General features: G+C 39.4%; 1 protein-coding gene across 6 annotated transcripts in view; it reads left to right on the top strand.

Moving 5' to 3' along the window:
• RANBP3L (RAN binding protein 3 like) overlaps positions 1-17,449 on the top strand; it is a 37,400-nt gene that overhangs the window by 4,811 nt on the left and 15,140 nt on the right. For 3 of the 6 annotated variants that reach the window (XM_068177528.1, XM_068177526.1, XM_068177527.1), the window contains exons 2-10: positions 4,673-4,731; positions 4,994-5,030; positions 5,613-5,690; positions 6,726-6,800; positions 8,639-8,713; positions 9,365-9,489; positions 10,036-10,139; positions 14,332-14,452; positions 15,846-15,945. In XM_068177528.1, coding sequence (XP_068033629.1) covers positions 4,673-4,731; positions 4,994-5,030; positions 5,613-5,690; positions 6,726-6,800; positions 8,639-8,713; positions 9,365-9,489; positions 10,036-10,139; positions 14,332-14,452; positions 15,846-15,945 — 774 coding nt within the window. Of the gene's footprint in view, positions 1-803; positions 1,507-4,672; positions 4,732-4,993; positions 5,031-5,612; positions 5,691-6,725; positions 6,801-8,638; positions 8,714-9,364; positions 9,490-10,035; positions 10,140-14,331; positions 14,453-15,845; positions 15,946-17,449 lie in introns of those variants that run through there. The other 3 variants (XM_068177531.1, XM_068177530.1, XM_068177529.1) reach the window with 3 other exon arrangements.

Below are 17,449 nucleotides of genomic sequence, written 5' to 3'. Positions count from 1 at the left end.
TTCACAGCTTTAACTTCACTCCCTCCTTTCTCTACCTCCTCTTGCAGGGCAGGTGCATGGGGAATTGGGGTTATGGTCAGCTCCATTACACATTGTCTCTGCCACTTCTACCTCCTCATGGGAAGGACTCCTCACACTCTTCCCCTGCTCCAGCACAGGGTCATTCCCACAGGAGACAGTCCATGAACTTCTACAACTTGAGTTCCTTCCACAGGCTGTTGTTCTCCATGAATACATCCACTGTGGGTCCCAGTGGGGTCCCAGGTCCTGCCAAGGAATCTGCTCCAGTGTGGGCTGCTCTCTCCACAGGCCACAGGTCCTGCCAGGAGCCTGCTCCAGCACGGGCTTCCCATGGGGTCACAGCCTCCTTCGGCACATCCACCTGCTCTGGTGTGGGCTCCTCCAGGGGCTGCAGATGGATCTCTGCTCCCCCCTGAACCTCCAGGGGCTGCAGGTGGATCTCTGCTCCCCCTGAACCTCCAGGGGCTGCAGGTGGATCTCTGCTCCTCCCTGAACCTCCAGGGGCTGCAGGGGCACAGCTGCCTCACCATTCATGTTCTCTCTCTCCTCCTTCACTGACCTTGGTGTCTGCAGAGCTGCTCCTCTCTCACATTCTCTCTTCTCTCACAGCCGTAATTGTCCTTGTGCTATACTTTTTTGCCCTTCTTAAATTCATTATCCCAGAGGTGCTGCCACTGCTTGGCTCAGCCTTGCCAAGCAACTGGTCTTTAAAAATGTGTACGTTTTTTGCTATGGATATGAATTAAAGCATTTTCAGTCATCTGGCCAGCTTGTTAATCATGAAGATGCAACAGATTTAATTTTTTAAACTTGAAAACGTAAAAATTAACTGACTGTTTCAACATCAGAAATAAAAACTTCTATTGAGATCACAAGTCCTATCTTACCTTCTGAAAGATTTGAGGGTGTTTTTTTGCATCTCTTTGAGAGGAATAGAGAAACAGTACTGTCACCACTTTTGGCATTATTTCAGGCATAGGGCTGCCTGAAAATTAGATATGTGCTTATATTCTCTCCACTGTGTCCTTAGCCCTCAAAGGCTAAGGCTCATTCATTTGTGTTTAGGGTAGGATGGAACAATAGTAATAACAACTCTAAAATTTTCAAAGTCATCAGGGTCTCACTTATTTTTTAATGTATGTATTTTGTGAAGTCTCAATAGCTTTAGAAAAGGCAATAGCAATGGAAGTGAAGAGTGGAATGTCACAGCAAAGACAGAGGGACTCTTACATCTCATGGACAATGCTGGCTTCTAGGATACAAGCAAATCTGGTAAAAGCAATTTTACATTATTTCTTGTATGTTATTCTGGCTAGTGCTCCTAAGACATCAGACAGCATTTACTTTTGCCCAAAATGCTCTTTCAAATGGAATGCAGTCTCTATCTTGTAACCTGGGTGCCTTCCATGTCAGGTAGCTCAGGTATGAGCACATTTGATAGTGCTTCTTTGCAGGACAGGAGGCTGGAGCCAGGACAACATCCAGGTGAGATCTCAGACAAAGAAATGTTTCTAATGCATCTTCCAGGCAAGGGCCTATTTTGGTCTTTGAATACAGCAAACATTAAATTTCTGATTCAACAGCTTCAGGGGAACTGTAGCAAGGGAAAGAGAGGCCCATCTGTGGTGATTATTCATGCACAGACAGGTTCTGTGTCTGGACTCTTGGCTGAGGCTGGTGGATTATTCCAGCCCTTGCAGCCAGAAGCAGCTCATTTGGCATTATTTTCTGGTAACTTTTCCAACAGCCCCTTTTATCCACAAGTGCATAGCTGCTGAGGACTGGAGTGGCCTGGTCTGAACCAGGCACTAGCCAGTCCATGTCTGTCTGTGTCCTGGTGGTGATGATGAGGGCGAATGGCTCCAGCCCAGCTGTTCCTGCTCCTCTGTCTGCATTTGCCTGTGCCTGGCTTTGGCTGCTGCTATCTATTCCTGGGGCAGAGTCTGGCACTGTGTGGCTGGATGCACTTCTCTTTCAGCACAGCCAACCTGCCAGAGGCAGACTTAGTGCAGGGAATGAAGGGGAGAAATGCAGAGGTACTGACCGGTGTTAAAATTATCACATCAACACGACTGTGGTGACTCCTTGATGGCCCTGTGTTACATCCACAAGAAGTTCTGGGTGTCTTTTTCTGTGGAGATCAGCTGCAGATATATTGTGCCTGAATATCTGAGAAGTTGAAAATGTAAATGGAAATTAATGCTTAGGATACACACATAGTTAACACAAATATATTTTTAAAACCCTGTTATGATCGAGGAGTGAAGATCTTACTGATGAGCTTTGTGGAGTATGCTTCAGGAATTACAAAAAGGTTTTCTTGATTGGAGTAGAAGCATTATAGAACTGTAAAAACTATAAATAACTGTGGCAGCCTCATCAACCTCTGACTTAATCTGCAGGCAGCTCTTTGGCTCAAAAGCAGTATATTTGCAGTATATTTACTGCAATATTAAAATATGGATATTTATCTTTGATGGGTACCATTATGCTGTAGCTTCACAAGTTTATGTTGGTAATTAAGCAGTTATGGTTTTTTTTTTCTTCAGGAACTTCTGGGTTTTAAAATATTATTGGAATCTTCTTGCTGTTTCAAATGTAGTGGGCTTTCTTAATTCCTTTAAATGCCCTACAGCCTTTTAGATTCAGGAAAAGTTTCTCTCTGTGAGAGAAAGTCAATTCCTTCTTCACAGCAGTTCACTCTTTGATAATTCCATTCTTTGGAATAGAAAATGTACCTTTAAAAATAGTGCAAGCTTCTGAGCTTGAGGATTACTGAGAAGAATATGAAGGTTTCTACAGTTACTCTTTACTTTTTGTATTTTTCTTTCATTCAATAAGAATGCCAGTTTTGCTCGTTTGTTTGTTTTTAAGGGGACTGAAAAAAGCCTGTTGTCTTAAAAAAATCATATTTAAGTGAAATACTATTGTTCACGTGTGCCACTCCCCTCTAGTGAATAGAAGTGGAATTGCTTCATGTCATGTCATGCCACTGACCCCCTAGCTACAACTAGATTATGGAATTTTTCTTCAACTTTCAATAACCGAGAGTTATCTTTCTTTCAGTGGATCAATGTGAACTTTTTTCTGCTTTTTCTATTAAGGAAGAAATAGGCTTTCGTTGCAAAGCATGCTAAATTTGTTAAATCCTGTCCTGTGCACACATACAATACCCAGGTAAATATAAAATTAACAACAGCAAAACTGTGGAAGTTATTACTCCTCTGTCTATATATCACTGGGTTTGAGTAAAGTTTCATGCTCCTTGCCCCTGTTTACATAAATTAAGCATTTATTTTAACAATGTTTACTTTTTCCTTGATAGTTGAATACATTTTTGATGCAGTAATCTTAGCTCCTCCATGATAGGTTGATGTTTGCTTTATTAAACCTTTGAGTAACTGATACCAGAGCTCGAGTTGTTTGGTCACAGATAGCTGTGCAGTTCTAGATAAAAAATCTATCCACATATTTTCACTTGGATATTTTTGTTGAAGAGGTAACAGAGTAAAAGAGAGTTACAAAAATGTTGTGTATGTGATAGATATTCTGTCAAATGTCAGCTAACGAGGCACCAAGTGTGAGATTTCTCTGGCCAGAGACCAGTCAAATAGCTCAGCAGTCACCCTAGTCTGAACTCTGCACTTATCAGCCATGGAGAGAAATACATGCATTTAGCTTTCCATTTGTCATCTAAAGTACACAGCTAAAATATGCTCATAATCAGAAGCTGATTGTTTCTATATACTGCACAGGACAGATGTATCAAGCTAGAATGAGACGAATCCTGTATGGGGTGGTCTTTAAAAAAAGATCATTTTGTGTCTTCTTTTTTTGCCCATTAATTGTGCCCTTAATTCATATAATAAATGTGTCATTAATCAGTGGTGCTGGTGAAAACAGCTTTTTCTTTTACACTGACAACCAAATTTAGTCCATTAGAATTGCAACAGCTGTGAAGGTCACAAGCCTAACAAAGTAAACAGCCTGAAGAAGTTGTATGAGATGTAGAAGTAGTGAACCCTAAATCAACATAAAATCTGATGTGAGGCAAATGTATGCAGAAAAATATTTCATAGAAGAAAAAGAGCATAGATCCAAGATATTTCTAGTTATGCCTAAGAGATGCAGAGGTATGCTGAGACTAGAATTTGCTCCATAGAGCTCCATATTTACCATAAACACATATTAAAACTGACCCTAGACATCCACCTACCTGAAGCTTAAAGAGCAGAATGTATGAATGTAGCTGAAAGGCCAAGTGTAACACATTCTCTTCCTTTAGGGATATTTTACATTTCATATCCTTGCTCTTTTCTGCTACGCAAATATGCAGTTCACCCTTGTTCTTAAAGGATGCCAGATGTTTCTTGTAAAGGTTAAAGCACTTATTTTTTTAAAAGAAAGAGAAATATTAAAAATATGAGGCCAAATCCCATGGCATCTAGTTAGGCAAAACTCACACTCAGATTTGGGGATTATAGCTTTTTTTTTCCTAATGTACTGTACTGTACATCACTACATCTCTTTAGTTTCTTACTTTGTAACAAAAGGATAAACTCCTGTTTGTTATTGCACAGCATTTTCAAAACTCTGATTTATAAATACTATTATGAAATTGTTATTAAAAACTATCTTTTCTCTTTTCCAGAGAAATCAGTGCTTGCCCAGCCAACATTTGTTTTTGAAAAGAAGGACCGTTCTTTGAAGGTAAAAAGCTTTTTTTTCCCCCCTTTTTCATTATTGATAAAAATTGTTGATAGAGTTTCTATAGACAATTATCCTAGTAGTAGTATAAAATTTTAGCCCTGGTTAGCTCTTGTAATAAACGGTCTGTAAATAGAACAAGGAAGAACAGAAAACAGAAACAAGACTTAATGCATATATGCTGGACTGTTATACTTTGTGTCTCTGTCTAGAAAATTATTGTTCTATTTCCTTGACCTTTCCATGTTTTTTTTTTTTTTTCCAGCGGCCTGCAGAAGACCCAGTTTGGAAAGCTGAAAATGGTAATGACCACCTCACTGAAACAGTATAATATAACTGGGTTATTCATAGGTCTGCCTGTTTCCTGTAAAAACAGTGTTTGGACATTTTCTATGAGCAGGGGTAAATCCCAGTTACCAGACTGAGATTTTGTGGGCTGTAGAGCCACCTACTCTGTCCTAATATATATGTCCCTGTCTTCCCTCAAGAGTTCTTCCATCTTATTCTCATATTTACTGGAAAGACAAGCTCCAGAAGCCCTGAAAATTGACCAAATGTATTCATCAGGCTGTATGAACTAACTGCCTTTTTCTATTTGCTTGGGTAATGTTATAATGTAGTTCCTCATTCTTAATGTTTTCTGAGCCCATGGGCTATGAAATTATTCTAAGTACTTGCTTTAGGTTTCCTGAACTTAGTAGAAGACTCCCCAGGCCCTGTTACAGGTGTTAGGACTTAGATTCCAAAGCCCTCTTGCTCTTAGGTCCTGCCTTAAAGCTGCTCTGTAAGTCCCTCCTGGAATTTATTTTGTTCAGGTTTTAAGTCAGTATCATAACATGGTGATGATGCCTCCTGCTAATTACATTGTATTTTCTTTTCTCTAGATTTCATTAGCTGTTCCAGAAAACGTGCAAGATCATCATCTTTGACTTTCCAGAAGTCTGACTCTCAGTCTAACACTGGTATGACATTTTACCTCCAGTCATGTTTTGATAGGAGTTCTGTATTCTTATCTAGCAAAGAAAAGAATGAATTCCCCCATCTAAGAAATGTTTCTGCATTGTAGGCATGCTGCAAGTCATGAAAACTTAAACATTGATACTTGCTGGTAGTTTCCAATCAACATGTTTTTAATTAAAAATATATTATTTTTTCAATACTTACATGATACTAAACAAAGTAGTGAAAAATCTATAAATTTAATACAATTTTCCTGAATTGCTCACACAGTCAAGGGAGGATGAGGTCAGGAAAGGAATTATATCCCTGGCTTCTGGAAGAGATCAGTGTTCCCTGGGTAACCTTTAAAGTGTAAAGCAGTTACCAGAAGGGCCCCTCCTGCAGTCCAGCCATGAACTGACTGGGAAGGCTCATTAAGGACTGTGTATTGTTTCCATGGAAATGAGCACGAATCACTGAGGCTACTGTGCAGAAAGACTGATCTGTTTTTCACAATCTTCATTTAACATATGGATGGTACCAGAAAGGTATTTGTGAATTCAGGCATTAATATATGTACAGTGTATTATTTTTTTTTATCATATCTGAATGTACCTAAGAGGACTTCAGCTAAGTTTGGTTTACTCTGAAAGTTAAACTGGGATAGATATGTGAGAAATTTTAGGGTATGCCTATACCAAAAAATAAAGCAGAGTGCAGAAGGAAGCTGGAGTGTTTTCCCTCTTGATTGCCCACACTGTTTAAGTGATAGGTCACTGTCTGGCTGTGTTTTGAACCTTTCCACCTGGCAGTCTCCAGGACAGAGCTGATACAGAGAGGGTTAGCTATGTGCCTGAGCCAGGCTGTGCTGCTGACATCAGAGACATCCTGGGGTCAGCAGCATAGACATAACCTAACAGTCTGCTTCAGAAAGATGGTGGGTAGCAGATAATAATTTATTCTACTGTCAGTGAAAGCATGACATCCGCCTGGCTAACCCTAAAACTGGTCTTTTTTATTCTCCAAACAACTAATAATTTAATCACTTATTCTTTTAGATACAGCTCTCACACAGCAAAGAGGGAGATCATCTTCATTTAACATCCTTCCTACTTTCCCTCCTTCCCAGACAGGTAAATGAAAATAAATATTTATGTAGAAAAGCAAGGATTAGCTAAAATAAAGATGTGTGCAGAAATGCTTTTCCTGCAAGACAAAGCTGAAGTGTGTTGGACTAGTCTGGTATTTAGATGGGAGAAAGGATTGTTTTATAAAGAGGACTGGCATTTGAACTGAAGATAAGTTTTTTTTATAGTTGGGGAATCCTCTGGGGCGGGGGTGGAATCTTTGAGGATTTAAAATCATGCATTTACAGAGTGTGATACAAATTATACCTAAAAAAACAAAATTAAATTACGGTAATTACATTAATAATTTGCTTGCAATAAAATGGTGATTGTTCCTACAGGAATATAATTTTCTGTCGGAGGAGCGTGTTTTCCACCTAACCAGGGATCCAGGGAATATCCTTACTCTTAGCACTAACAGGAAGGATGGAGTGGTCTCAAATCCTAGCCTACGTCTCACCAGAGACAGGCTCTTGGCAGACACTGGCATAGAGGATTTCTAAACAATGTTAAGAGTGCACAGCATTTTAATAGCAGCAAAACACACTCTTGCAATGAAAAAGTGGTGATTGTATGTAGTGTATCAGTTGTGCCATTCTACAGGACATGATACATGCGTGGCATCACACCCTCAAGAGGAAGGCAGCACTCAAGATTTACAAATCTTGGGTGGTCATGGTGGAAAGGAATGACATAAGTCAGAGGTTCTGCAAAAGCTTACAGAATTTTACTGGTAGATTACACACTTCACATGAAAACTGGTATAAGTCCTGACCTCCTATTATAAGCACATGGAGGTGGGTTTGGATGAAGGGTTAAGGTAAAAGGGAAGAGAGAGAATTAAAGAGGATTGAAGAAGAGAAGAGGGAAAGCAAGAAAGAGAGAAAAAGAGATCACCATGGTGATGGTTCCAGCATCAGCATTGGTCTGGCTGAAGGCAGGTCTAGGATCCTGGGGCACACACCTGGGCTTCACAGGGGTACCTTTATATAGAAGGGTTTCCCCACCCTAGAGATGAGTTTCTCTCTTTTAATACAAATCAATTCTCATGTGCAGTTTGTTCTCTCTGGAAATGGGTCAGAGCCCTTGGGAGTCTTCGGTGGTCTTGATGCCCCTACAGTCCATGCCCACTTTTTGGCCTCATTCCTGCTGTGCTGTGCTGTGTTGTGTTGTGCTTATGGCTGTTCTGGAAAAGTGCTGCCCTACCTCTGTATGGCCCCTTCTGCAGCCACACCCTGCACTTTCTCACAGTGACATACTACCACAAGTCCTTGGTTGGCTCCACAGTTATTTGGATATCAGTGGCATACTGATTATCCCACTTACCTCCAAGGCTTCTACAGCATGGTTGCTATGATCTTCTCACTGGTGTTTGGTATCTTTATTAAAACAGTGAAAGCATAAATAGAGCACTGCCATCATTCTAGTAAGTTATGAAGGCCTTTTCAGTAGAGCAGGGCAGGGTAAATTTATTTATTTATTCCTATGTATTTGGGCCTCATTTAAACATCTTAAAAATGCCTAAAACTTGACCAGGTAGCATTCAATGTTTCTACAAAAAAGGAACACCTAGTTTTAAAAGATGAAGAAAGATTTTGCATTAAAAATATTCAGTAATATCCAAAAGACTGTGACATAGCCAGAAAACCTCTGGTGCTCTCTCGTGCCAAAGTCTGCCCACCTGTAAAAACGGAGACAGTAACAGTTATCTCGAGATCTTTTTCAGATGGATATGTTGGAATATTGCTCAGGTACTACCAAAAGAGGGAGGGGATACAAAAATACTAATTAATGTTTAAAATTTGGGTTTACTTATTATTTAATTTTAAATTCCTCTTCTGTAGTAAAGAAGAATAACCTATTCATGACCTCAGCTCTTCTTCAAAGAAATCCTGACATCATCAAAAGTACAAGAGAAGGTAAATGTCATTGTAATATTTATTCACTGTAGCACCACAAAGACATCCTTTAGAGATACGGAAGACAAAAAAAAGAACAGCTCTTCTCCGTACTGAATGACAGGCTCGGTATCTTTTTGCAGTTCATAACTTATTTGTTTGACAGTGTAAGTGTCCTATGAACTCTGATCTGACCATCTGCTCTGACTACTTTTATTTCCTAAGTGAACTGAATATAACCTTCCATAGTGAAATCTCACATTTCTAACTGAATACTCTGCTCCTGGAGTAGGCAATGAAGAAACCTCTTGGCATCTGATGATGCAGAATTAAATCTGAAATGCCAGAAGACATATCTAAAACAAAACAATAAATATAAATATAAAGATATACTTAAATATATAAATACAAGTGTATTTTGTAAGTACAAACAGAATGGTTATGTATATAACACATTACTTTTTTATCCTGATAGGATGACACATTGGTTTCACTTCAGAGCTGTGTATTTTAGAAACCATTACAATTTTTCAGAATATGAAGCAAGTAAACAACAGTAAATATTATTTTAAAATGTTTTGAAAGTTTCAGTTAAGAGGCAAGACATATAGGTATGAATTAGATGTGAAGAAAAAGTATATGTTTAAATATTCTGTCTTTGTATTTTGCAAGGATCCTTGTCACCAAGTCAGTTGTGGAATGTCATTAGACCTGCCACTTTACAGCCCCCACAAGCCCTGACCTGTCCTGAAATTCCTGTAGTATCTCTAATGACTAAGAAAGAAGCATGTGTTCAGGTAAAATGAAAAATAATTTTACTGGAGCTCAAATTAAGGAAAATCCAACCAAACAAAAACACGCAAACCAATCAAAACCAAACACCAAACAAACCAGTGCTGTTTTAAAGCAATTAATTAATTAATTAAGCAATTAATTAATCATGCATTAAAATGCATTATTTTCCATTAAGTTCCTATGTAAGTTTCAGTGGAATTGCTGTATCACTGACACGATGTTAAATGTTAAATTCATGCTGACTGTATTTGAAAAATTATCTCTTCTCTGCAGCTGTCTTACCTCTCTGATATCAGGGTTCTGTGGGAAAATCAGCTTTTTGGTGTTTTGGATTTTGTTTATTTAGAAAATGAGATTTTATATTTTAATTGAGAGCACTGGTTCAGTAGACAGCTGGAAGAAGCTCTGCCAACTACTACATCTATTATCCATATCTCTACCTGTGTATCTTTATATCTTAGTGACTCTGGATTCTAGCAGATCTGTTAATAGCAGATTAATTAATTAATTAAATTAATTAATCAATCTATTTATTTTATTATTCCTAGCTATCTGAAGAAAGCTCTTATTCATCCACTGAGAATTCAGTAAATTCCAAAACAGCAGTGGGGTCATCTATTACCATGAGCCTTTCCAGCTCTCAAAAAACACAGTAAGATTTTGTTTATTATATTTCTACAGCATCTTGTCACTTGGCTGATAGCATGCCCTTCCATCAGCTATATCTAACATGGTACTAAGCCCGTGCTATCTGCACCCACACAGGGCTCAGTGCTGTTCATGTGTGGTGCCAAGATTTGTGTCTACTGACATGAGCTTCATAAGCCATAAAAAATGGACTCCTAACTGCAATTAATCTCTGTGGGACAGGTGGTTTCTCACTAGCAACCAAGCCAGAAACTATTCTGGTTTGTCATCTCTCTTCTGACTCCATGTCTGCTGCAGCTCATAAAAAAGGTGCATAGAAACTCAGGAAATTTAATTCTTTTGAGGAATTACCAATATATTTCCACATATTGGACACAAGAAGCATAAAGAAAAAAATATAGGATTGAATTGGAAGACCAGGTAAATGCTGCAATTGATGCTTTACTTTCATTCACAAAGCAGAATTTCTGGCATGAGAAACTATCTGTGGTGACTGTGATATGCTAGCATTTTTGTGCAGCACAGACTTCAGAATTTCTGTGAGGAAGCTGACATCCTTGGACTAGGATGTTTCCCCATCCTTTTGACACTGTATGTGATGGAAAGAGCCCTGTTCTTGAAGATTAATCAGATTCTAACTAATAGCTTGGAAAACTTGTGTCATAAGTGACAGAAATACAGTGCTGGAAAAGCACTGGCTTCTGGTCATGTGTTCAACTTCACACAAGGTTTTGCTTGGGAAACAGAAAGGGTTTAAGGCAAGCACTGAGAATAAGTCATATTGGTGCAAAAACAGGCTATTATCTCTCTCTGGGGACTGACTCATGAGAACTCTAGGCCTGTGGTTGTCTTGTGGTATTAATACTGATTGCTGATGTTGATGAGGGTTATTTACCTGAAAATTATAAGCATCAGGATACCAGGTGTATACCTGGTATCACTTTTGTCAAGAGAATGATTTTTCAAAATTGCTAGGGCCACAGACAATAGATTTCTAATATTGCCTAATTCCTCTCCTACCCAAGGAGGGCATAGAATATCTAAATTGCAAAGGAGTCTGTGCCAGTCTTCTACAGGGCTAGATGGACCACACATAAAGGTTGTGATACACAGTGCCAGGGTTCTGAGGAGGCAGGGGATTTTTTAGATGCACAAAAAACTTAGATTCTTAATCCTTATCAACAAAAAGGATCATCATTACAGGGCAGATGCTTGCTGTGATTTTGGAAGAACCAACCTTTCCTATTTCATTTAATGCTGTTGTGATGCCCTCTGAGGACAACATGTAGCCACAGAGCACTGGGATTTTAGGAGAATCTGATGGTAATGCATGCATTAGAAAAGTTAAATCAGCTGCTGTTGGTATATTAAATTTATTTCGCTTCTGTCAGCTGCGCAATAGGGAAAAGATTGGTGAGTGACTTTCTCCTGTGAAATAGAGAAATGCAATACAGTGATTCAGTGCCAACAAGTTACTTAATGGTACTTATGGTATTTCTTTCTGTTGTCTTTTTTTTTCCACAAACACCCTGTTTGGGGTGTTTATGCCTCATGAATTCTGTATATCACAATACTATTTCTATCATAGTCATGGTAAATGTTGGTTCCTTTGACAGTTGAAAACTAATTTAAATACTACCAGGTGCCCACTGCTCTTCTGAGATTGCAGAAGGATATAAGTGCCATTCTTCTGATCCATATTAAGTGACTGATGCTGTAAAATACTTAGGTAAAATATTTCTGGCATAGCTGTTTTCTTATCAATAATAAAGAAATGACTTTATTAAACTCTGCATACGTGCTGAACAATAAGTGAATATTGCAGACAGACCTCCTCATTGCTAAGAAAACAACTTTTTAGGTTCGCTTTTAATTTCCAATTCAGGCATAACTGTTGACATTTATTTATAAAATAAAATTGAGAGACTGCTTTGCCTGCAGACATCTCTCTCACTTTTGTTCCTCTTCCACATCTTCAACTATCCATTATATGATTCTGTGGAGAGGTGAGTGAAAATACCTTGTTATCCTCTGCAGTTGCTGCAGCTGTCCATGTTCCATGAAACCACTAATTTTCATTTCCTGGGCTGACTATAATAATGAACTGAAAAGGAAAAACTTCCAGTTTGTTGATTCTGATTAAAAGCTTGGAAAGCTTGTGTCATAAGTGACAAAAATACAACAGTGGGAAAACAAAGGCTTGCAGTTACATGAACTCAACTTTGCACAAGGATTTACTTAGAAAACTGGAAGGGTTTGCAGCACTGGAACTGGCAGCTACTCAGACCTTTTTGGACACTCTGAGAAGGCCAGTACCTGAATCTATTCCCCTCTCATAATCACACTCGAATATTTTATCCATATTTCTCCTCCCACTGTTCCTTGCTAGTGATCATTCCCTGATATCAGTGACTATGTTTTGTATCTCCATGATGATGCCATCCCTGGGGCAAGAACACTTTGCATCCCTGAGAATGCATCCCTGGCAAGAACACTTTGTTCTTGCCATACAGCAACATAAGGCTATTTATGTTTTAATAACATTTTAAGGCTGGCACTTCCAGTTAACTTTCTCTTAAAAAGAGAACTGATTGCACTGATTAATTTTTCTTAATTTCTGAATATAATAAAAAAATTCTGAATATAATCAAAACAATTTCCTACATTTTTTCTTAGAAATAAGCCTCTAATTCTTGTTTTTTTAGCTCTTTCAGGGTGTTGTCCTTAAGCTGCTAAGGTAGCAGCCTAGAAGTAGCAGTTGAAATTTCAGTACAGAAACTGGTCACATTCCAGTGAATTTTAGTGAGGAGTGTGTTTAAGGATAAAAAAACTCATTAACACACTTCAGATTTCCTGTTCATGGCCGTAAACATGCATAGAAGCTTTAAAGGCTGAAAACACAAGTATTTTCTGATTTCTCTGTTTTGCTTCTAGTCTTAGCAAGACATCAAGCATGAGAATATTTTTCTCATTAAAAAAGATTTGAGAGAGGTAGTACTTGGTAAGCCCTTCATCCTTGAAGAGATTTGAAGCACACTGTAGCTGTGAACAGAGGAACTATTTTAGAGGAAATCGTTGAAGTTCTGCCAACAAACCCAGCTAATTAACAGGAATATCTTGTACATGACGTATGTTATGTTCAGTCCTCCCAAGACTGATAAATACTGTGAAATGGAAGTAAGTGGTGCTGAAGAATGCATTTTGTGACACAGTATCAGGCTGCCTTCCTGCCAAGTCATCATTCTAGAACAGAAAATGAAAGGAACTTGCATGGTTTTGCCTATGCCAGCAAGAGGTGCAGGATTAAGCTCTACAGAAAGCATAAATAACCTGTAACCCCTTCGTAAAACAAATAAACAAATTAAAAAAAAAAAAAAAAAAAAAAAAAAAAAAAAAAACACCAAACCAGCAGCAGGAATAACTTCCACATAAAGGAGTTTACAAGGACTTTTCTAGTGACTTTTACAAAAAATTAAACCTGTTAATTTAAAGTGGCTATGTAATTAGCAGGTCAAATCACAATTCTACTTGTATAGAATATTCTTCAATGTAATCTCTAAAATTTAGTTGGCCAGTACCAAAAGATTGCAAGTATTGAGTTCGTTTCTCATTTTAAGTGCATCTATAGAACAGGTAATTGAAAAATGGAAACGCTTTTCTCTCCTATTTTACTTATAACTCATCTTAAGCCATCTGCTATCATATCTATAATTTTTTTCAGTATTTGTGTGTGTATGTGAATACATTGCCTTCCTGCACTTCCAAGATGTAAGGAGGATGATGAAGGAATGCCTGTAAGGCACCAGGGTGTACATCATTCAGCAGAGTACTGGAGAACTTGAAAGGATAGCTGTTAATTGTTGGTAGTCCTTTGGAGAAGCAAAAGGAAACAGGGAAACAAAAGTAACTCATTAAAATTTCTGGAGTAAGACACTTCTCTGAGGAGAAATGGCATGCTGTTTTGCTGCTTGTTCTTTGGTCTAAGGAATATCCTCAATAATCTTAATGAAATGCAGTGTGATACTCTGCTCCTTTTGTGAAATGTTCCATAGAGAATATTCTCAGATTTTCTTAAAGAATTTGTCTGACTACTTATGTGATTACTTTTTTGGTTTTCTTTAATGTTACGTGTGGTGAATCTTTAAAGTCCCTTAAATAGTTCTAAATCACATTCTTAGGTTATTTTGTTCCCACAGAAGTCAGTTGCAAAAAGAAAGAAGTCTACAAAACAGCAGCAATTCTGATTTTGTGTTTGGGGAAAACATGGTTGAAAGAGTTTTGGTTGGATCTGCACATGCTGGGAGACTTTTTATCAAGGTCAGTGTACTTAAGAGTACAATTACTTTTTCAGATATTGGTTCTTTTTAGGTCCTCCTTCTTTTAAAGATGTGAGTAAATATGGTTCCAATGTCTCTTGAGGAGAAAAGATCTAAGGATGTGCTGCTGGAGGCATAGGCATTCTTATCTTCACCACCATAGATAGGTTCTTTAATTACTAATGCTTACCAATATGCATTTCTGGTTTTGACTGGAAAAAGAGGCTTTTTTATCTATTCCATGTAAAGTGGAACACCCGCAATATAAGATAAAAGAATATGGTTCCTACTGCTATAATTAACTTCCATCGTAACTGTAAAGATGTCAGATACCTGAAGGGAAGCCTACAAGAAAGTTGAAGAGAGACTGTTTACAGGAGCACAGAGTGACAGGACAAGGGGAGATGGCTTCAAACTGAAGGACAGTAGGTTTAGGTTCGATATTAGGAAGAAATTCTTTGAGGGTGGTGAGACCACTGTAAACATTTGCCTGGAAATGCTGTGGAAGCCCCATCCCTCGAGGTCATACAGGGTGGCCATCCAAGGCTGAGCTGCATGGGGCTCTGAGCAACCTGGTCTAATTAAAGGTGTCCATTCCCATGGCAGAGAAGTTGGAACCAGATGATTTTTAAGGTCTCTTTCAACCCAAACCATCCTGTGATTCTATGATAAACAAATACAAGGGAAAAATTGGACACCCTAGAGAGTGTCCATGTTAAAACATATTGTACATGCTGGTGAGGCAGCTTAACTCCTGAAGGACTCTAGGACAAAAATGTGGTTCCCGAGCTGAGGACTGCACCATTGAAAACAGAATTGAAATTCAGGTTTCAGTAGAAGTAGGATGAAAACTGTATGCTTATCTGCCAGGTAAAAAGCTTGGCAACCATAGGTTTGGGCTGTGCCTTCTGGCCAAGATTTATTTTTAAGGTATGAGTTGAGGCACTGAGCATTGCCAGAAGCCACAAGCATTTATTCATATATGCCTAAGAAAATTTATCTGAAAACGGAAGGTGATAAAAATTTTTAAGTCCTCTGAGGTTAAGTTTGTGGTGTCTGAGAGTTTTAAACTACTTTTCTGGGAGCTATGGGCTTGAACTGGAAATAAACCAGTACCTTGACATCTGAATTCTTCGATGGATTTAAATACTAGTCCAGGATCCACACAAAGAGGTCATTCTTCTCAGAGGAAGAAAGATGTACTTATTCTATGATAAGAATATCGCTTCCTCTAGAGACTGAAATTGTATCATCTGGGCTAGTTTTACTCTGAAGCTATTAAAATTGCTAATCTTCAGCCTAGCATGCATTAAATGATAGAATGTTCTGTTTGATATAAAGTAACATAGCCATTTTTAAAAATAGGAATTCTTATTTCCCTGGTGTTTTTCTAGAGTCCTGAGAGGCATCCCAAGCTGTGTAATGAAGCTGATTTACACAAAGGAGAAATAACATCCATGTCCACAGGATCTTCTCATGTCAGGCCACAAACAAGTAAGCATACTCAGCAAACAAGCACAGTTAGCTTTATTATTATATCTCACTGTATTTTAGAGGATGTCAAATGAGTGGTGGTCAATAATTTTCATCTATTCTCAAGATATCCAGTCATGAATATGCTTAGAGTATGTGCCAAAATCTATATTCAGAAAGCAGGTAGTTTGTTTTATGACATGTGACCTGGACTAACTTCAGAAAGCATTATCTGAATTACTCAAGAAAATATTACAAAATATTATTATTTAGTACAGATTATTATTATTATTATTATTAGTATGCTTAACGCCTTCTTTGCCTCAGTCTTTAGTGGGAAGACAGCTTGTCCCCAGGACAACTGTTCTCTTGGGTTGGTTGATGGTGCTGGGGAACAGAATGGTATCCCCATTATACAAGAGGAGGCAGTCAGAGAACTTCTGAGATGCTTGGATATTCATAAATCTATGGGACCAGACGGGATCCATCCCAGGGTGATGAGGGAGCTGGCAGATGAGCTTCTGAAGCCACTCTCCATCATTTACCAACAGTCCTGGCTCACTGGTGAGGTTCCAGAGGACTGGAGACTGGCCAATGTGACACCCATTCATTAAAAGTGGGGGAAGGAGGATCCTGGTAATTATAGACCAGTCAGCCTGACCTCAGTACCTGGCAAGATAATGGAGCAATTTATACTGAGTGTCATCATGCAGCATCTATAGGATGGCCAGGGTATCAGACCCAGCCAGCATGGGTTTAGGAGGGGCAGGTCCTGTTTCACCAACCTGCTCTCCTTTTATGACCCCCCTGGTGGATGCAGGAAAGGCTGTGGATGTTGTGTACCTGGACTCCAGCAAGGCCTTTGACGCTGTTTCCCACAGCACACTCCTGGAAAAGCTGGCAGCCCACGGCTTGGACGGGAGCACTCTGTGCTGGGTTCAGAACTGGCTGCATGGCTGGGCTCAGAGAGTGGTGGTGAACGGTGCTGCATCCAGCTGGGGCCAGGCACCAGTGGTGTCCCTTAGGGGTCTGTGCTGGGGCCAGTCCTGTTCAATATTTTTATTGACAACATGGATGAGGGTACTGAGTCTTTCATCAGTAAATTTGGAGATGACACTAAGCTGGGAATGTGTGTCAGTCTCTTGGAAGGTAGAAGTCCAAGTGCCAAGTCCTGCTTTTTGGCCACAATAACCCCCTGCAGCATTATAGGCTGGGGATGGTGTGGCTGGACAGTGCCCAGGCAGAAAGGGACCTGGGGGCACTGGTCAGCAGCTGGCTGAACATGGGCCAGCAGTCAGTGTGCCCTGGTGGCCAAGGGGTCCAACGGCATCCTGGCCTGTATCAGGAGCAGTGTGGCCAGCAGGAGCAGGGAGGTCACCCTTCCCCTGTACTCAGCACTGGTGAGGCCACACCTCGAGTGCTGTGTCCAGTTCTGGCCCCTCAGTTTGGGAAGGACGTTGAGACGCTTGAGCATGTCCAGAGGAGGGCAACGGGGCTGGTGAGGGGCTTGGAACACAAGCCCTGA

Source organism: Anomalospiza imberbis, chromosome Z (assembly GCF_031753505.1).
Source record: "Anomalospiza imberbis isolate Cuckoo-Finch-1a 21T00152 chromosome Z, ASM3175350v1, whole genome shotgun sequence".
NCBI classification, from domain to species: domain Eukaryota; kingdom Metazoa; phylum Chordata; class Aves; order Passeriformes; family Viduidae; genus Anomalospiza; species Anomalospiza imberbis.
This window is presented reverse-complemented; position numbering and strand designations above follow the sequence as displayed.